Raw genomic sequence first — 22,068 nt, forward strand, 5'->3', positions numbered from 1 at the left:
GTCCTTGGCTTAGTTTCTTGATCCTACCTATTCAGTCTTATTTTATTGCTTTCAAATTGATCTTTCTAGTCTATCTAAAAGAACTTCTTTACTGTCTTTTAAACATGCCACAATCCTTTCAATAGCTGAGTCTTTGTTCATGTGTTCCCTTCTGTCCAGATACTTTGTCTGCCGTCAGGTGCTACCTCTCAATTGAAGTCTGTCCACAACTAATCTCTTCCCTTTTCTAACCTTTGCTCCATAGCTGGGATTGTCTGAACCATTTTTGTTTCTTCCTTAAAGTTTTATATGCTTTGCATTTTCACTGTAGCTGGTATGCATATTTATGTCTTAGATGCCCATAGAATTATTTGAAGGCAGAGATTGCAATCTCCAGCACGGTTCTAGCACCTTGTGAGTTCTCAATGAGTAGTTTCTGAATTGATGTTTCAGAAAATCTCCAATGTTTCTCAGGGTACAGTACCATTCTCTATGGCTTATGGTCTCAGGAACCACGATGCTTAACTGGCAGTATTTCCCAAAACTCCTAATTTCATGCAAGCAGTTTTTAATTATACAAGTAATCAGGTGAATTCCAGGAGATTGAGACTGAGCAGTTTTCTGGACCTCTTTTGAATCTTTCCCTTTCTCCTACTTGATGATGTAAGAATAGAATTCCTTTTGATCAAGCTGAATCAGATTATCTTTTCTAATATGAACATTGCTCTGTTGGTCCTACTATCCCAAATAGACTTTTCTGTTTGTAAGAAGTATCCCTGAGAATTTTACTCTTACTGTTAAGTTTCTTCTTGGGCTCTTCTAAAGGCTGTGTGGGAATAGTCCCATAACACTTTATTTACCTATTGAAATGGCCTTACATTGACCAAAATGTTTGAAATAAGTGGAATAGTAGACAAATCCTGTGTACTTTTCAGTACTCGTATTTGTATTAAGTAAATTCAGGCTTAGCGTATACCCAGTAATCCTTCTCTGAGAATTTCACAGGTCAACCTTTTCAGATGTGGAAATGTGCCTTTTCAGCCTAAGTTGGTGCCCACTACCTATTGGTCTATATGCCACTCAATTGTATGCTGTTGTGACTTTTATTTCCTAATCCAGTGAGCCTGTGTGTTTTCTCTTCCCCTGTTCTGTTCCTCTGTAGTACCAGCTGCAGTATCTTGTGTCCTGCTCCCTCAGAGGTGTTTGCCAGCAGCATGTTCTTGTCACTTTCTGGCACCCCACACAGATAGAGGCTTTGTCTGGAATGCTTGTGATTTTTAGCCAGAGCCAGGAATTTTCTGCAGCTGAGTAGGGGGAGGAGTTGCCGCTGTTTCCCTCTATTGAGAGGGTAGGGCTTAGGGAGAGGGAGGGTGGGTGGGTGATTTCCCGGAATTTTAAATATTCCGCACAATGAATCCTTTGATTTCTTTCTCAGGAACAGGGCGGATACCTGACCAACTCGTGATCCTAGACATGAAGCATGGAGTGGAGGCGAAAAATTACGAAGAGGTATGTCCTGCTGTAACAGCCAGTAGAGGCGGTAGCTTGCTGTTCTGTGAGGTTTCTGTGACCTAGTCAGGCCAACAGGCTGTGCTTTGCCCAGGAGGCTGTGGTTTTCTCAGCAGTCATGTGATAACCAGCTTGATATAAAAAGTTGTGTTAACAGCCTTGAACAATAATTCTGGCTGTGCTGTCAGCCAAATGACTGGACCAACTGTCCCATAGAAATGCTGGTGTAATAAAACTCAAGCATATGCCGTTAGTGCTCTTGAGACGTCTGAAACCAGATATATATTTATAATTTTTAAAAGCTGGAATTCATTTATGTTAATGTTCAAGGTTAAGTGATTAAAAAAAAAATTCCTATGGCTTTTATTCCTGGACTGACAGCTATGTATATAACTAGGGCATAGATTCAATGCTGTTTTAGACTTGAACAGTTGTGCTGTCTTTGAGAAACACAATAATCAAAAGTAGCTTTTAGTTAAAATAATTTCAAATTTTTCAAAGAGACAGCAAGACGGAAGAAAAAACTGCAAGAGACTAAGAGTTTTGCTGACAGGAAGTATTGTAGAGAATAAAAATAGGCATTTATTTGGGTGGTAGGGAGGTGGAAGTGTGCATAGAATTAGGGGAATAGAGACCAAGCCCCTTTAATCTCAATTATTGTGAGAGACTCTGGGGGCAGCACAAAATGGTTCTTCAAGTGAAGAGCACCTTTGAAAAACCACAAGAACTATTTAAGACTGGAGGATTGACCTTTACAGAAAGATAAGAGTGTCTGTACCGAGATCAGTCTTTTTACAGCAGTACCTGAAGGCATGAAGAAGAGGTGGGGTACAGGAAAGGTAAGTGGCTTTTGAAGAATGTAAACAGAATAAGCAAAGGAAAGTTGTTTTAAGTGATTTAAGAGAATTTTCTAGGAATGTTGGAACAGGAGAAGTTGTTCTATCTTTGGTCAGAGCTTGGAAGGGAAACATCCTAAAATGGAAGATTGGAAGCGACTGGCTGGTTCTGCGACAGGAAGTAGTACTACAATGATTGCAGCTCTCCAGGTCTTTCCTCTTTTTTCCTAGTTCATGTGTGTGTTCAACTGAACAAAACTACACTGAGTTATTTGTCGGGAATAAACAGGAGCAAGTGATGCAGTTGTGAATGGAAGACAGTTCCTAGTGGAGACTTTGATTTGCTTGTTTCTGTCTCCAGGCTAGTTTAAGTAAAAGAAATAAAGCAAGAGCTTCTTTGTTTGATGAACTTAAGAGTAAACTGAAAAATCCAAGAACCCTAATTACATCTAAATAAGATCATGTAAGTTAAAGCACTGTTGTATGGTATAACACTAAGAAAACTGTTGTATGATCATGAGGTAGAAGAATAGGTCAGATGATTTTCAGTGTTTGAGTACTGCTGCTACATTCTCAACCTCAGATTGGATATTAGACAGAGCTTGTTTTGCTCTAAAACAGATGGTATTATTGTGAGTTTACATATAGAATGATGTGGACACCACTATTGTAGGGCATTTTATTTTTTTATTATTTTTTTAATAGATCTTTATTGGAGTATAGCTGCTTCACAATACTGCCCTAGCCCCTGTCGCACAACAAAGTGAATCAGCCACATGCACGCATACATCCCCATGTCCCCACCCTCTTGAGCCTCCCTCCCACCCTCCCTATCCCACCCCTCTAGGTCAAAGCACCGCACTGAGCTGATCTCCTGTGCTATGCAACTGCTTCCCCACTAGCTATTTTACATTCGGTAGTGTATATATGTCGATGCTACTCTCACTTCGCCCCAGCTTCCCCCTCCACCCTGTGTCTTCAAGTCCATTCTCTGTCTACGTCTTTATTCCTGCCCTGCCACTAGGTTCATTAGTACCATTTTTTTTTAGATTCCCTATATATGCGTTAGCATATGGTATTTGTTCTTCTCTTTTTGACTTACTTCACTCTGTATGACAGACTCTAGGTCCATCCACCTCACTACAAATAACTCAATTTCGTTTCTTTTTATGGCTGAGTAATAATTCCATTGTATATATGTGCCACATCTTCTTTATCCATTCATCTGTCGATGCACATTTAGATTGCTTCCATGTCCTGACTATTGTAAATAGTGCTGCAATGAACATTGTGGTACGTGTCTTTTTTTGAATTACATTTTTCTTAGGGTATATGCCCAGTAGTGGGATTGCTAGGTCATATGGTAGTTCTATTTTTAGTTTTTTAAAAAACCTCCATACTGTTCGCCATAGTGTTTGTATCAATTTACATTCCCACCAACAGTGCAGGAGGGTTCCCTTTTTACCACACTCTTTCCAGCATTTATTGTTTGTAGATTTTTTGATGATGGCCATTCTGACCGTTGTGAGATGATACCTCATTGTAGTTTTGATTTGCATTTCTCTAATAATTAGTGATGTTGAGCATCTTTTCATGTGCCTCTTGGCCATCTGTATGTCTTCTTTGGTGAAATGTCTATTTAGGTCTTCCACCCTTTTTTTTTTTTTTTTTTTTTAAGCAGAGGTCTTCTTAGAAGCCCATATGATTTAAATTTATTTATTTATTTATTTATGGCTGTGTTGGATCTTCATTTCTGTGCGAGGACTTTCTCTAGTTGTGGCAAGCAGGGGCCACTCTTCATCGCGGTGTGCGGGCCTCTCACTATGGCAGCCTCTCTTGTTGCGGAGCACTGGCTCCAGGCGCGCAGGCTCAGTAGTTGTGGCTCATGGGCCCAGTTGCTCCGCGGCATGCGGGTTCTTCCCAGACCAGGGCTCGAACCCGTGTCCCCTGCACTGGCAGGCAGATTCTCAACCACTGCACCACCAGGGAAGCCCCTTCCACCCATTTTTTAATTGGATTGTTTGTTTTTTTTTGATATTGAGCTCCATGAGCTGTTTGTATATTTTGGAGATTAATCCTTTGTCCGTTGTTTCATTTGCACGTATTTTCTGCCATTCTGAGGGTTGTCTTTTCGTCTTATTTATGGTTTCCTTTGCTGTGCAAAAGCTTTTAAGTTTCATTACGTCCCATTTGTTTATTTTTGTTTTTATTTGCATTACTCTAGGAGGTGGGTCAAAAAAAGACCTTGCTGTGGTTTATGTCAAAGAGTGTTCTTCCTATGTTTTCCTCTAAGAGTTTTATAGTGTCTGGTCTTACTTTTAGGTCTTTAATCCATTTTGAGTTTATTTTTGTGTATGGTGTTAGGTAGTGTTCTAAATTCATTCTTTTACATGTAGCTGTCCAGTTTTCCCAGCACCAGTTATCAAAGAGGCCGTCTTTTCTCCATTTTATGTTCTTGCCTCCTTTGTCGTAAATTAGGTGGCCATACGTGTGTGGGTTTATCTCTGGGCTTTCTATCTTTCACCATTGATCTATATTTCTGTTTTCGTGCCAGTACCATACTGTCTTTTATTATTTTTTTAATTTATATTTTTATACAGCAAGTTCTTATTAGTTATCCACTTTATACATATTAGTGTATATATGTCAATCCTAATCTCCCAATTCATCACTCCACCACCACCACCACCACCCCCGCCACTTTCCCCACTTGGTGTCCATACGTTTGTTCTCTATATCTGTGTCTCTATTTCTGCCCTGCAAACCAGTTCATGCTGTCTTGAATACTGTAGCTTTGTAGTATAGTTTGAAGTTAGGGAGCCTGATTCCTCCAGCTCTGTTTTTCTTTCTCAAGATTGCGTTAGCTTTTTGGGGTCTTGTGTGTTTCCATGTGAATTGTGAATTTTTTTTTCTAATTCTGTGAAGAATGCCATTGGTAATTTGATAGGGATTGCATTGAATCTGTAGGTTGCTTTGAGTAGTATAGCCATTTCCACAATACTGAGTCTTCCAATCCAGGAACATTTTATATCTCTCCATCTGTTTATGCCATCTTTGATTTCTTTCATCAGTGTTTTATAGTTTTCTGAGTACACATCTTTCACCTCCTTAGATAGGTTTATTCCTAGGTATTTTATTCTTTTTGTTGTGATGGTAAATGGGATTGTTTCCTTAATTTCTCATATGATTTTTTGTTGTTAGTGTATAGGAATGCAAGAGATTTCTGTGCATTAATTTTGTATCCTGCAACCTTACCAAATTCATTGATTAGTTCTAGTAGTTTTCTGGTGGCATCGTTAGGATTTTCTATGTATAGTATCATGTCATCTGCAAATAGTGACAGTTTTACTTCTTCTTTTCCAATCTGTATTCCTTTTATTTCTTTTTCTTCTATGATTGCCGTGGCCAGGATTTCCAAAACTATGTTAATTAAGAGTGGCGAGAGTGGACACCCTTGTCTTGTTCCTGATCTTAGTGGAAATGCTTTCAGTTTTTCACCAATGAGTATGATGTTTGCTGTGGGTTTGTCATATAAGGCCTTTATTATGTTGAGGTAGGTTCCCTCTATGCCCATTTTCTGGAGAGTTTTTATCATAAATAGGTGTTGAATTTTGTCAAAAGCTTTTTCTGCATCTATTGAGATGATCATATGGTTTTTATTCCTCAATTTGTTAATGTGGTGTATCACATTGATTTGTGTATATTGAAGAATCCTTGCATCCCTGGGATAAATCCCACTTGATCATGGTGTATGATCCTTTTGATATGTTGTTGGATTCTGTTTGCTAGTATTTTGTTCAGGAATTTTGCATCTCTGTTCATCAGTGATATCGGTCTCCAATTTTCTTTTTTTGTGGTATCTTTTTCTGGTTTTGGTATCAGTGATGGTGGCTTCATAGAATGGATTTGGGAGTGTTCCTCCCTCTGCTATATTTTGGAAGAGTTTGAGAAGGGTCGGTGTTAGCTCTTCTCTAAATGTTTGGTAGAATTTGTCTGTGAAGCCATCTGGTCCTGGACTTTTGTTTGTTGGAAGATTTTAAATTACAGTTTCAATTGGGAGATTGGGATTGACATGTATACACTGATGTGTATAAAATGGATGACTAATAAGAAAAAATAAATAAACAACAACAACAAAAAATTACAGTTCCAATTTCATTGCTTGTGATAGGTCTGTTTATATTTTCTAATTCTTCCTGGTTCAGTCTTGGAAAATTGCACCTTTCCAAGAATTTGTCCATTTATTCGTGGTTGTCCATTTTATTGGCATATAGTTATTTGTAGTAGTCTCTTATAATCCTTTGTATTTCTGTGGTGTCGGTTGTGATTTCTCCTTTTTCATTCTCATTTTATTGATTTGCGTCCTCTCCCTTTTTTTCTTGATGAGTCTGGCTAATGGTTTATCAATTTTGCTTATCTTCTCAAAGAACCAGCTTTTAGTTTTATTTATCTTTGCTATTGTTTTCTTCGTTTCTATTTCATTTATTTCTGCTCTGATCTTTATGATTCCTTTCCTTCTACTGACTTTGGGTTTTCTTTGTTCTTCTTTCTCTAGTTGCTTTAGATGTAGGGTTAGATTGTTTATTTGCAATTTCTCTTGTTTCTTGAGGTGAGATTGAATTGCTATAAACTTCCCTCTTAGAACTGCTTTTGCTGCATCTCATAGGTTTTGGGTTGTCATGTTGTCATTTGTCATTTGTTTCTATGTATCTTTTAATTTCTTTTATTTCTTCTGTGATCTCTTGGTTATTTAGTAGTGCACTGTTTAGCCTCCATGTATTTGTGGGGTTTTTTTTTTTTTTTTGGCTGCATTGGGTCTTTGTTGCTGCATGCAGGCTTTCTCTAGTTGCAGCAAGCAGGGGCTACTCTTCGTTGCGGTATGCAGGCTTCTCATTGTGGTGGCTTCTCTTGTTGCGGAGCATGGGCAGTCTTAAGTAGTTGTGGCATGAGGGCTCAGTAGTTGTGGCTCGTGGGCTCTAGAGCACAGGCTCAGTAGTTGTGGCACGCGGGCTTAATTGCTCCACGGCATGTGGGATCTTCCTGGACCGGGGCTCGAACCCGTGTCCCCTGCATTGGCGGGTGGATTGTTAACCACTGTGCCACCAGGAAGTCCCTGTATCTGTGTTTTTTACAGTTTTTTTTCCTGTAATTGATTTCCAATCTCATGGCATTGTGGTCAGAAAAGATGCTTGATACGATTTCAGTTTTCTTAAATTTTCCGAGGCTTGATTTGTGACCCAAGATGTGATCTATCCTGGAGAATATTCTGTGTGCACTTGAGAAGAAAGTGTATTTTACCACTTTCAGGTGGAATGTTCTATAAATATCAATTAAATCTATCTGGTCTGTTGTGTCATTTAAAGCTTGTGTTTCCTTATTTATTTTCTGTTTGGATGATCTGTCCATTGGTATAAGTGGGGTGTTAAAGTCCCCTGCTATTATTGTGTTACTGTCAGTTTCCCTTTTCATAGTTGTTAGCATTTGCCTTATATATTGAGGTGCTCCTATGTTGGGTGCATAAACATTTATAATTGTTATATCTTCTTCTTGGATTGATCCCTTGATCATTATGTAGTGTCCTTCCTTATCTCTTGTAATAGTCTTTATTTTAAAGTCTATTTTATCTGATACGAGTATTGCTACTCCAGCTTTCTTTTGATTTCCATTTGCATGAAATATCTTTTTCCACCCCTTCATTTTCAGTCTGTATGTGTCCCTAGGTCTGAAGTGAGTCTCTTGTTGACAGCATATATATGGGTCTTGTTTTTGTATCCATTTGGCCAGTCTGTGTCTTTGAGGCATTTAATCCATGAAATTCAAAGTTATTATTGATATGTATATTCCTATTACCATTTTCCTAATTGTTTTGGGTTTGTTTTTGTGGGTCTCTTTCTTCTCTGTGTTTCCCACCTAGAGAAGTTTCTTTAGCATTTGTTGTAAAGCTGGTTTGGTGATGCTGAATTCTCTTAGCTTTTGCTTGTCTGAAAAGCTTTTGATTTCTCTGTAGAATCTGAATGAGATCCTTGCTGGGTAGAGTAATCTTGGTTGTAGGTTTTTCTCTTTCATCACTTTAAGTATATCCTGCCACTCCCTTCTGGCCTGTAGAGTTTCTGCTGAAAAGTCTGCTGATAACCTTATGGGGTGTCTTTTGTATGTTATTTTTTGTTTTTCCCTTGCTGCTTTTAATATTTTTTCTTTGAATTTAATTTTTGTTAGTTTGATTAATATGTGTCTTGGTCTGTTTCTCCTGGGGTTTATCCTGGATGGGACTCTCCATGCTTCCTGGACTTGGTGACTATTTCCTTTCCCATGTTATGGAGGTTTTCCACTATAATCTCTTCACATATTTTCTCAGACCCTTTCTTTTTCTCTTCTTCTTCTGGGACCCCTATAATTTGAATGTTGGTGCGTGTAGTGTTGTCCCAGAGGTCTGTGAGATTGTCTTCAGTTCTTTTCATTCTTTTTTCTTTATTCTGCCCCTCGGCAGTTATTTCCACGATTATGTCTTCCAGCTCACTTATTCGTTCTTCTGCCTCAGTTATTCTGTTATTGATTCCTTCTACTGTATTTTTCATTTCAGTTATTGTGTTGTTCTTCTCTGTTTGTTCTTTAGTTCTTCCTGGTCTTTGTTAAACATTTCTTGTATTTTCTCAATCCGTGCTTCCATCCTATTTCCAAGATTCTGGATCATCTTTACTATAATTACTCTGAATTCTTTTTCAGGTAGATTGCCTATTTCCTCTTCATTTATTTGATCTTTTAGGCTTCTACCTTGATCATTCATCTGTGACATACTTTTTTGCTGTTTCCTTCTTTTTTTTTTGAGATGAGTGGATTGTGTTCCTGTCTTACTGGTTGTTTGGCTTGAGGCTCTCAGCAGTGGAGTTTGTACGCTGTTGGGTAGAGTTGGGTCTTGGTGCTGAGATGGGGACCTCTGGGAGACCTCAGTCTGATGAATATTCCCTGGGGTCTGAGGTTCTCTGTTAGTCTGGTGGTTCAGACTCAGAGTTCCCACCACAGGAGCTTTGGCCTGACCCTGGCTCATGAACCAAGATCCTGCAAGCCACGCGGAGTGGCAAAAAAAAGCGGGGCAGGGAGAATAATGACAAAGAAAAAAAATAAAATTAGACTAGGAAACTAGCAGATATGTTAGAAAGAATATAAAAATAAAAATATAGATGAAACAACAACCAGAAGGTAAAACAGAACCACAGTAGTAAGAAAGAAGAGGAGAGGAAAAAAAAAAGAGAGGTGGAGAAGGCCTTGGCTGTGGGGGGTGGGGCCTAAGCAGGGGTGGGGTTTGGGTGGTGGGCGGGACCTATGCTTAGGACTTATGCTTAGGGCTGGAAAAGGCCCTGGGGTGGGGCTTAGGCTCAAGGAACAGAAGGGGCTCAAAGGGTGGGGGACCCCACCTGGGAGCTCAGCAGGTCTCTGGGCTCAAGTGGGCAGGGCCATCCCAGAGGGCCCCCTCTCACCCACCTCTCCTGATCTCCCTGGCCTCCCTCCTATGCCCCCAGGACCCACGCGGCCCCGAGGGGGCCTCTGAGGGCATAGGACCCAGCCCGAGAGCCAGGCAGACTTCTCCTGCCGATTAGGCAGGGGATAGCATGCTCCCCCCTGATCCAAGCCCCCAAGGGTCCATCCAGGCGTGGGAAACCCTCCCCCGCCAGCCACCCCTCAGGAGTTCCGGTCCTATCTGGCCTCCACTTCTCCTCCCGTCTCAGTCCCCCCAGTCCTACCAGTTCGCTTGGGGTTTCCTCCCGTCACCTTGAGCGTGCAGGTCCCCCACCAGCATCCTGCAGGCACCCTAGTTTTGGGGAGACAGAGACTCCACATCTTCCCACACTGCCATCTTGACTCCGCCCCCCCCCATGTGGCATTTTAGAATCCCCATACCTCCTGGAATTTCCATCATCCTTGGACTTTATTGACACTGGGAAAGGGCAGTTATCTTTCCTGACCTTTTACTTAACCCAAGAGGGGAATCCCTACCAGAAAGGAAACCACAGTGCTTCCTTTGCCTGCTTCCTGCTTCGGAAGTCTGGCACGTCCTAAGCTTTTCTTTACGCACATGGTTACAACACAACTCTAAATTCTCTTTCTTAACCAAGAAACTCCTCCCACTGCTTTCTTTGTGGTCTACCTCCCCACTCCCCCACCCCACAATAAGCAGATCAGACTGAGACAGAGGAGGACAAGTGGTTATTACACAGGCCAAAGACTAGCCCTTTTCTCAGCCTATGGCTAGGCTGCCTTAAACCTTGCTCAGAAATAGCTATTAGTTGTCTCTGAGCTAATGCCTGTGACAAGAACATGGATAATAGAAGCGCTTGTTGAGTGGTTAATTACCAGAGAGCACTGAGCCTATGTAGAGGTTTTGAGGCATTTAATTTCAGGCCCTTGAGGCAAGGGAGAGACTTTATCTCCAGAGGATTGTGGCCCTTCAGCATCAGTATTTAGATTCAGGAAGGTGGCACATTTCTTTTAATTTTTTTTCACATCACAGCTCTCCCTCACATTTGCAGACTTCATAATTCTGAAATCCCGTGTGGTCCTGTAAGATTCAGTAGTAATCACTGTCTAAATAGCTGGACAGAGTACCACACTACCTACTAAATTGTTATGGAGGATTAGTTAATGCATGTGAATTGCTATGTAAACACGATACAAATGTAAGGTGACATTATTTGAAGGCAGAATGGTTGCCATTTTGTAAAGAAACATAGTCTTGTAGTTTGAATTCTTTAAAGAGAAAGTATGTGTGTTTCCTCAGCAGTAAAGCACTTTTGATTCCCTCCATTGTATTTTAAGGACCTCTTACCCCTATCAGAGGGTGGCATTTGCCCCTCAGAGGGTGGCATTTTTGTAGAATCAGTATGTGAATTGAGCCATTTCTTTTTAGTTTGTGGTCTGTGAACTAGAACAGCAGTTTGGAGGGACTTACTGTCTAATCTTCAGTTGTGGGAATGAAGGCAATTATCCCACCAAGAAGGAGCTGTCTGACATATCCTGTAACTCTTGGGCTGTGTATGTCCCCTCTTGCTTGGATGTCTGCATTTTCAACTCAACTAAAGTCATGTTTTGCCTAGGGGTTCTATTAGTATGCCATTTGCTACCAACAAATACACCAAAAACACAGTTGCACTTGGAGCAACAGCTGAAGGCCTTCCAAAGGTTCTGTTTCTCTGAATGCCCTCATGAAGGAGGAACTCTGGTTTTATATACTTGATCCAAAATCCCTTTCTTGACATAAGTTAAATGAAATAACATGGGTAAGGCACCTGACACATAGGTGATCAGTTCAGTAGATTTTAGTCCCCTTCTCCTACCCTTTCTAGAAACTGCCAAATGGCTATGACAGAGTAAATAGGATCTTTCTAAATTTCATTCATTTAGCCCTAAGGTTGGCAGTATTAGCTGGACTTATTTTGGCACATTGTTGACCTTTTGACCTTCGTTGAAGAAGCCTGTGATTCACATGCCCCCATGCATAAGTAGACTTGCCTTTGGGTGTACAACTGTCTTCATTATCTTAATTGTGTTAGACTGGATGGTCTCCACTTTTATTGCTATGCTTCTAAAATTTGCAGGGGCTGTGGAGTGGGGTGTGGAGATAACAGAGTCATTTGTCTGAATCTGGCTCTCCTCAAGAAGCTTCTCTCTTGAGTTTCTCAGTGTTCCACCAAGGGAAAGAATCTAGTGATTCTCTAGAGGCTGGTTTCACATGTGTGTTTTACGAAGCAGTCTTTCAGATTTAATACCTTTCCTTGGTACAATTACATAGAACTCTGAACTCTTTAGATTCAGATCATCATTAGAGGAATGGAAGATTTGGATATGGTTTAAGAAGAGTAACTTTACAGTTATTTTGGAGGTTTCGTAGATACACAGGGAAAGCTTTTCCAAGCAGTACCTAACATTACAGATGAAGAGTGATAGATATTGTGGTAGAAAGAACTTTTTCCTAGGCAGTGTGCCTGGTGAAGATGAATGCTGAGTGAAAGTAAATGCAGAGTGCTCTTAACATACAGGGAGTGTGTGCTTCAGGGGACCAGCAGCACATACCTGCTATGAGAAAGTTGGCTCCTTAAAGAAGGCATAGAATGGACCTAATGGGTTAGCTACAAGTGTGTACCATGTATCAGGCATGTGGGACTACACAAGGTATATATCATTCTAATTCTGTTGAGTTCAAGATCCAAACTAGTTGGGAGAAGAGGATAAAAAGCAAAAACAATGTGAATATGACAATATATGATTGAGTGTTAATTGTGTGACACAGTCTAAGTGTTGTAGGGCATTAGGGAAGAGGGTATCAGTGTTAACAGTAGTGGTTAAAGGAGGCTTCATGGTTAAGGCTGCAAAGATAGGTACGATTTGGATACACTGAGTGTGTATGCTTTTGGAAGTCAGGGATTCATTTTTGCTTACATTTTACAGCAGAGCTTTGCAGTTTTGATGCTAAATAAATGCTTTGGTAACCCTGGGTAAGGAGTCAGGAGACCATGGTAGTGCTAGTCTTGGTCTTCCCCTCAAAGGACTGAATAACTTTATGGAATCATGAGTTTCCTCATTTGTAAAATGAAGTCTCTGGTAGCTCTGATATTTTTGATTATTTAATGCTTAAATGCAGCCTACAAGGGGAATGCTACCTCCTAGTGGAGAACCTATGGTACACATTGTCAAATAGGGTTTGCTTTTATCAGACTGTTGGCAAAACACACATCATCCTTCCAACTGTGGAAGAGAAAAGTAGACCAGAATAATGGCCTGCCTTCGTGAGATGTGTAATTTCACATTCTTACAGACACTTTGAACATTGAATCAGATGTTTTGAATAGCAGAACAACAGTCAGTGGGGATATTGATAGAGGTTTTCTTATTAGCTTTTTTACTGACTGATATAAAGTCTTGATGATACTTTTATTATTATTATTATTAATTATTTGATTGCATTGGGTCTTAGTCGCAGCACGTGGGATCTTCGTTGTGACGCTCAGGCTTCTCTCTAGTTGTGTGCAGGCTCCAGAGTGGGTGGGCTCGGTAATTGCAGCACGTGGGCTCTCTAGTTGTGGCGTGCAGGCTCAGTAGTTGTGGTGCACGGGCTTAGTTGCCCCGCAGCATATGGGATCTTAGTTCCCCGACCAGGGATCGAACCCACGTCCCCTGCATTGAAAGGCGCATTCTTAACCACTGGACCACCAGGGAAGTCCCTTGATGATACTCTTTGAATGCTTAGTCCTGGGCAAGCGAAGAGGGTCTACTTTAAAATACTTAGGATAATTTGTTTAAAAATTTTATTCTATTAGTTATAAAAATTAGAGTAATGCAGTATGAAACCTACGAAGTTTGACTGATAAACTGGACAACTTACCCAGATCCTTGTGGCCTACTATAGCTCATTCACTTCACTTTTGATCCAGATAAAACTTAGTCTAGTTGTCTGGTTTTCTTCACCAAATTTTTTGTTCCTACAGAATAAAATATAAACTCAGACTTGGATTGCAATTCTAGCTCAACCAAGCTCTGAGACCTTGGGCAAGTTATTTAACACTCTGAGCCTTAATTTCCTCATCTGAGAATTTTAGGAATAATAATATTCACCATATATAGGATTATGTTATGAGGATTAAGTGAGAGTATAAGATATAAAATACGGATCACATTCTGGGTATATAGTAATAGGTCTAATTCATTATATTACCTCTTCATCCTCATCCTCAATTTAGCTCCAGCCTAACTTTTGAGCCTTATATTTGCTATTACCCACCACTCACCCACAAGCACGCATGCGCGCGCACACACGCACCTCTACCTACTTATAACTAGGCTACTCATGGCCTCCTAAGCAGGGCCTGCACTTTCTTCCCTACATGTTTTGGTTTGTAGCTTCCCCTCAGCCTTAAATATCTGTCTCTCCCATCTCTTAAAATCCTGTACACCTTGTATGACCCAACTCCCCCACTTCCTGTTAAGCTTTCCTTTATTCTTCCAACTGTAATTAAGTTCGTGCTACTTTCTTTCCATTCCACTTTCAATATGTACCTTTGTTGTAGAAGTTAATACATAGTGCTTTATATTATGGTTGTAGCTTTTTAGGTGAGCCTCTCCACGAGACTGTGAACTTCTTAGGAGCAGAGATCATAATTTATCTTGGTGCCTAGCACATAATAAGCACTCAAAAAACATTGTTAGGGTATTAAAATGTTAAAAAACAAAACAAAACACTTTTTACATTTGTTTTGATTTCTAGGTTTAGATTAAATGTAGAAATATATTCATTATTTTTGTTATTTCCACTGAGTATCCATGATGTGTTAGATGGTTGAAATAGCAAGTTGGTTTTCAATATTGTTTTAGTCTTTTGGCAATTCTTTAAGTTCGCTAGATTTTAAACTAATATCAAGAATAAAGGTAGTTATCAGGCAGAGATGTTTTTTAGGGAAAGAGACCTTCATCCCACTCAAGAAGTCTGCAAATAATTTACTGAATTAAGGGCAGGATTGAGTAGGGATTTCACTGAGAAATTGAAATCGACTTGGATGATATGTTATGAATAGAAGTATAGAGTCTAGAATAGGTCCTGTACTAGAAAAGGGGTTAGGAAATTGAATGATTAAGTAAACAGTGGCCCATATGCCATATGGAATACTATGTAGCAGTTAAGAAGTATGAGGTGAATCTACAAGCACTGAAGTTTTTGGAAAGATTTTATTAAATGAAAAGAAAGAAGCCTTAGAACAACATATACATTATGATCGCATTTATAAGTATGTTTTAAATTATATTTTCCTATGTACATTTATATACATACAAAGGCATAAATAGTGTGTTACCTTCTGACAGGGTCTAGAAAGATATCCACCAAGTTCATAACCACCTCTGGGAAGGAATGTGTGGATGTGGGAATAGAGGAGCTGTGAAGATGGGCCTTTTGTTTTTGTTTCCTTTGCTTCTGAATAATTTAAATTCTTTAGTAAGGGGCCATATTTATATGTTTCTTGTACAGCTAAAAAATAAATGAAACACCAGAAAGGAAAAGGATTGGGAACAGGCTTGGGGGACTATATTCTACAAAGGCTATTCTCAGTACCAAATTTATTTTCATTCCATCCTCCTTTTTGGGGTTTTAGGCCTTTGGGCTATTGTCATTTAACCAAAAAAAGGGTGGGGAGTTAGAAGTAGTCTTCAAAGTAATTTTTAAGAATATTATTTTCAGCTGGCAGAGAGAGGTACAGCCATAGTTTCACTTCCAGTTCCTTTTATAAGTTTCTATTTAAGGAACCTTAAAGCACTTATCTCTAAAGATGTATCATGCTGTTGCCTTCATACTGTCTCATTCAAGAAACTTTGGAAGGGAAAGCATATACCAGGAGGGAAAATGTTAAACAGCCCAAGGTTCAGCTTATTATATATGTCTTGTATCTTTTTCCTGGGGGAATCTCTTTGCTCTGCACCTCTGTATGAAATCAATTAACAGCTATGTATTGCAGGTTAATGACAAAACCTGGTGTTTGGGTATTCAGCTAAGAGTGTTAGCTCAGTGTATTAACTAGCCGTTGTAAATCTTATACCCAGTTAGCTTTATTCTGTTCTGTAGCTAGCTGTCAGTCAAGCTATTACCTGTATCCGGCATTTTACAATTGTAAGAAAATGTACATCCAGTGAAAGAAAACTTAGGTGGATCGTTACAAATCCATCACTATATTTTAGGTACCTTAGGACTTCCCTGGTGGTGCAGTGATTAAGAATCCTCCTGCCCATGCAGGGGACACAGGTTCGTGCCCTGGCCTGGGAAGATCCCACATGCCACAGAGCAACTAAGCCCATGTGCCACAACTACTGAGCCTGAGCTCTAGAGCCCATGAGCCACAACTGCTGAGCCTGCGTGCCACAACTACTGAAGCCCACGTTCCTAGAGCCCATGCTCTGCAACAAGAGAAGCGACCATAATGAGAAGCACGCACACCGCCATGAAGGGTAGCCCCTGCTCACCGCAACTATAGAAAGCCTGCGCACAGCAATGAAGACCCAATGCAGCCAAAAATAAATAAATTAAAATAAATAAATAAATTAGGTACCTTAAATATAAACTCAATTTTTATATCCCTATCTTAACAGCAGTTTTTAGTGTTCTTTTATTTTAAATAACTGTGTTTTGTTCTTCACAGGTTCAATGAAGAATATAGTTTAGTGAAGAGAACACAAGAACACCCTCAAACTATTCCCATTCATCCCACGTTAACTGCTATTAACATTTAACAGAGAAAAATAACAAGGAAGGTGAATTGGACAGAAGAGAAGAAAAAGTAGGGAGTTGTATAGAGAATGTATAGGGAGTAAAGAAGCAGATGTAGAAATATTTTTTGAAGAGTTCTCTGTGGAAAAAGTTTAAGAGCAACTGGTATATGAGTTTTAAGATCTTGAAAGCTCTGGTGTTATATCCCCATTTTAATACAAATCATAATCTAAGATTGACAAAAAAAAACAACTAGAATAATGAAATCCTCTCTCTGATCATATATGCCTTTAGTTACTAGATACTCTTGGAGGTTTCACAGTGGTCTGGGGTGAAAAAGGAAGACAGTTTATTTCTCATACCCTTCATTCGTTAGCACACAGCAATGTCCTTGGAGATTTATTTTGATAACTGGCTATGTAATTAAAAACAAAACACATGGGGATATATGTATTCATATAGCTGATTCACTTTGTTATACAGCAGAAACTAACACAACACTGTAAAGCAGTTATACTCCAATAAAGATGTTTAAAAAAACAAAAAAAAACACTGGGATTTTTTTTTTTTTTTTTTTTTTAAGCAGAGCTAGGATTCATCTGGGTTCTAAAGCTCTGTTACAAACCTTAAAGCTGTTGTGGGATTTAAATGAGCAAACCAGAATTCTCTAATTTTGCAGTTTGAGTTATTATCTTAATGTTATAGTTATATGTACTCTCTCATTCCTGTGCATTCCCTATTGGGAATTTGGTGTGTTTTCTTCTCAAAACCACATTTGACTAATACTATGACGCTCACACTTATGCTAATAATATTGCTCATTTCTTAGACAAAAGTGGAAAGGCAAAGTAAAATGCTTTATTAAAGTCAGAAATCTTGGAAAAATAATATATCTTATAGGTTACCTTACTAAGGAGGTTTTAATCAAAATTAAAGTATAAAAAAAGTCTGAGATGGAAACATATAGACAGTAGGGAAGGGAAGAAACCCAAATTTTAAAATGTGTTAGAACGATGACAGAAGAAATTTTACGTTTAGCAAAACTTTTAAAAAGACTCCTCTGTTATGTCGTGTTCTTGACTGTAGCAGTTTTTTCAGGGAGTGTGTTCATAATTCCTTTCTTTTCCAGATTGCAAAAGTTGAGAAGCTCAAACCTTTGGAGGTAGAGCTACGACGCCTAGAAGACCTTTCAGAATCTATTGTTAATGATTTTGCCTATATGAAGAAGCGAGAGGAAGAGATGCGTGATACCAATGGTGAGGAGAGGGAAGCTCTTGTTTCTCAGTACGTGCACCGTAAAGGAGATAGATCCCCAAACTTTAAATTCTGGTGTACCTTTTTCTCAGTTTTGCCAAAGGGGGTTGTGTGGAAGGATAATTGCTTACTTCGATGTTGTTGCTCTACAGGTAAATGAGCCTTGTTAGATTTTCAAGGGAATAGCAGTTTTTTCTGTGATAAACAGTTGACCATATTCTCAGTCTGCTTACAGTGTATCAAACTAATAGTACTAATCTTTGTAATTTTTAACACTTATGTATAAGATAATGAAAATTTAAGAAAAAAACTTATCTGAAATCCTACTGTAAGGCCTAGGGGCAGAGTGAAGCTAATTAATTGCCTTTTTCCCCCTGGCCGTTTAGCCTACTGAGCCTTGCTTCATTACATTTACACTGCTTTTGCTTTTTTTTTTTTTTTTTAGAGTCCACAAACACTCGGGTCCTGTACTTCAGCATCTTTTCAATGTTCTGCCTCATTGGTCTAGCCACCTGGCAGGTCTTCTACCTGCGTCGCTTCTTCAAGGCCAAGAAGTTGATTGAGTAATAAAGCCCAGTCTCCTCCCACCTTGTATCTTAGCCAGCAGAACATCGCTGGGATGTGCGTGGCCTAAGACATCCTACCAGCAGCACCATCAAGGCACGTTGGAGCTTTCTTGCTAGAACTGATGTCTTTTGGTGTGGGAGGACGTGGGTTACCACCTACACCCAATAAGTCAAAGAGGGACTTCTTTTTAACTTGGTAGGATTTGGGCTGGTTTTGCAACAATAAGACTATTATTAGAGTCACCTATGACAAAAAATAGGGGTTACCTAGATAATGCCAAAGCCAGCATTTGTACTGGGTTTCCTCGTATGATCTGTTTGAACCATGTTTTCTTTCCTTCTCCCACTTGCTCACCAGCTTGGGCTTCCACTCTAGTTCTTTTACCAACATTTGTATGACCATGTTGAACTTGTTTCATTCTGATTGTCCTCTTTGGATTTCTGTGTGACAATACCATTAACTTTCTCTTGACCCTTAGCTGAAATGTTTAGATAGCTTCTGGTGATACCCTTTCATAATTTTATGTCTCTTAAAAGTGTAGTGGATGTGACACCTCGTAGAAATGAGCTTTGAACTGTAGATTACTCTTAAAGAAAATTTCATTTTTGAGAATTAAAATATTTGTGCTCAGCCTCTTGAATTTTTTTCTTTTTGTGTATTTATGTGTGTTTAGTTCTATGCAGTTTTATCACATGTATGGATGTGTGACCACCACCACAAGATGCAGAACCGTTTCATCACATGGATCCCTTGGGGTACCCTTTTGTAGCCACAGTCCCCTCCTTCCTTAACCCCAAGCCCCAACCTCTGGCACCACTAATCTGTTCTCCATCTCTCTAATTTTGTCATTTCAAGAATGTTATATAAATGGAATCACATAGTGTATAACCTTTTGAGATTGACTTTTTTCACTCAGCATAGTGCCCTTGAAATCCATCCAAGTTGTTGCATATATCACTAGTTTGTTCCTCTTTATTGCTCATTAGCATTTCATGGTGTGGATGTACCACAGTTTAACCAGTCACCCACTGAAGGACATCACTGTTGTTTTCAGTTTTGGGCCATTACTAATAAATCTGCTGTGAACATTCATGTACATGTTTTTTTTTTTTTTTTTTTTTTGCGGTATGCGGGCCTCTCACTGTTGTGGCCTCTCCCGTTGCGGAGCACAGGCTCCGGATGCGCAGGCCCAGCGGCCATGGCTCACGGGCCCAGCCGCTCCGCGGCATATGGGATCCTCCCAGACCGGGGCACGAACCCGTATCCCCTGCATCGGCAGGCGGACTCTTAACCACTGCGCCACCAGGGAGGCCCCATGTACATGTTTTTATGTGAACATAAATTTTCATTTCTCTGGGATAAGTGCCCAAAAGAGCAATTGCTGGGTTATATGGTAAACACATGTTTATTTTTGTAAGAAACTGTCCTGCTCGTTTTTCAGAATGACTGTGTCATTTTACGTTCCCATTAGCAATGTATAACCAATCCAGTTTCTCCACATCCTCACCAGTATTTGCTTTTTTAAAAAAAATTTTTTAGTCATTCTGAGAGGCATGTGTAATGATATTCATTGTGGTTTTAATTTTCATTTTCCTATTAGTAAATGGTGTTGAACATCCTTTCATGTGTTTATTTGCCATCTGTATATCTTCCTGGTGAAATATCTGTTCCTTTGCCCATTTTATGATTAGATTGTGTGTTCTTTTTACTACTGAGGTGTTTTTTTTAATTGAAGTATAGTTAATTTATACTATTGAGTTTGAGGAGTCCTTATATATCCTAGATACAAGTCCTTTGTCAGTTATGTGGTTGCTTAAATTTTTAACATAACTTCTACAAAGGAAAAAATAAGTAAAATTTACGAAGTCTTGTTACATGGCAAGTCACTGACTTAATTTCTGTTCTTATGTATTCCATCTAGACAATTAAGACATATGAAGTATTAAAAAGTAACACATCTGGAAGGATCATGAATCGAGTAAATACCTGAAAATGTATGTTATAAAAGCAAATCCAATAATCACTTTGGGAATATGAGGTGCCTAAAGGCCAATACTAAGGTAAATAAGAGAAAGTGTGGACACGAATGACCATGTTCATAAACAACAGTGAAAAATAACATCACTTGATATTTTCCCCACTTTTCCCAATAAAGTGGGTGGGAGTTTGTCCTTTCTGTAATCTCTTTTTTTTAACCCTGCTGACTGTTACAGGGCTTGTCCCATCGCAATGACAAGCATTACAGGACGTAGGGCTCTGCAGCTTGCAGTTAAGAAGCAGCGTGTTGGAATTAACAGAGAACGGTGCTGTCATGACCTGGATAAAGTACAAAGGGGAAAGAGGGAGTGAGTTATGTTGTTAAACTCTCAGGCCGTTCTGTAAATGTTGCAGCTATTGTGAACCCAAAAGCCTTTTTTTCCCCCTCTTTTTGACTCCCTGTATGCATTCCCCTGGTGTGGCATAAAAGTAGTTCTGTCATTAATTTGTGCAACATTGCCATCTGCTGTTAAGAATTGATAGATACTGTTTCTGAGAACCTGGCAGCCAAATCTCACCATAAGGGCAGCAGATGTTGAGAAAGTCTATCTGTGGTATTACATATACTAAACAACAGAGGATACATCCAAGCAGGGAAGAGAATAACCAAATTTGTGAGTTAAGATCCATCCTTGGACGTTTAAAGGTGAAATACTGTTCTGTACCATTAGCCTAACAAGAAACTCTTTCATATTTCTGACTGGTGCCTTTCCCCTTTTTAGAAACAATGAAAGCTACTCAGTTGGTTGTAGTCTTCTGTTCTGACAAAATGTCAAAGAAGAAGATAGGAGAGGAAAGTACTTTATTTTGATGATGTTTTGTTCCCACATGTGACTTTGTGAAACTGAAATTCTTTCCTGTCCTTTCCTTTTACTCATGCCAAGACTACAAACTTGGAATTTGTGCTTTTGGTTTAAAGTTCATTGATATCACAGTTTGATTTTATCTAAAAAGTAAAATTATTTGCCTTTGATAAAAGACCAGTGCAAGAGCAAATCAGCTTTAAAAACGAAGATGTTATCTGCTTTCCTCCATTTTTGAACCTGTTATTCAAAAAAGCCTGTAAATTATTGATGAAAGTGATAGTTTTAAGTAAGCTTTGTTATACCATTGTCATAAACCCCTGTCATAAGCTGTTTTTATGTTTGTTTAATGGAAAGAGGCATGTGGGATTTATGGAATTATACAGATTCACTTGTAAGTGTTGGATTGGGGATTTTTGTGTAAATTTTCTCAAATAAAGGCTAGCAGAAACTATCTTAGGTGTATTTTTCTGTTACTCTTGAGTATCTCTTTGTCTGGATTGGCAATAATTCCTCCATATTCCTCAGTATTAAAGTGTGGGAAATTATATGTGACGAATTAGAGAAAAAATGTTTGTAATTTACTCCAGATGGATAAAGTTTATGTGAACTAGTAAAAGTTTATTATACTTTATATATAAATGTATAAACTGTATATAATACGTATATTAAAATAATAATAATTATACATGTTCAGAAAGACCAAATAGGGTTCTGTAAGCCAGGAATTCTCTGTAGCCTCTCTGTTTTAGAAACTGCTACTGGAATTATTCCTACAGAGGGTCTTCTCCCTTTCCCTCCGTTCTTAGAATACCCCTCCCAATTCAGAAACCCCCAGGACTTG

At 39.2% G+C, this 22,068-nt stretch overlaps 1 protein-coding gene across 1 annotated transcript in view; it reads left to right on the plus strand.

Moving 5' to 3' along the window:
- TMED10 (transmembrane p24 trafficking protein 10) overlaps positions 1–21,678 on the plus strand; it is a 43,750-nt gene extending 22,072 nt beyond the window's left edge. Inside the window, exons 3-5 of the mRNA XM_060095803.1 lie at positions 1,415–1,488; positions 17,693–17,819; positions 18,263–21,678. Of these exons, the coding sequence (XP_059951786.1) occupies positions 1,415–1,488; positions 17,693–17,819; positions 18,263–18,384 (323 nt within the window). The 3' untranslated portion in view covers positions 18,385–21,678. The remainder of the gene's footprint in view (positions 1–1,414; positions 1,489–17,692; positions 17,820–18,262) is intronic.
- The last annotated feature ends 390 nt before the right edge of the window (positions 21,679–22,068 follow it).

The sequence above is a fragment of the Mesoplodon densirostris genome, chromosome 4 (genome assembly GCF_025265405.1).
Source record: "Mesoplodon densirostris isolate mMesDen1 chromosome 4, mMesDen1 primary haplotype, whole genome shotgun sequence".
NCBI lineage: Eukaryota > Metazoa > Chordata > Mammalia > Artiodactyla > Ziphiidae > Mesoplodon > Mesoplodon densirostris.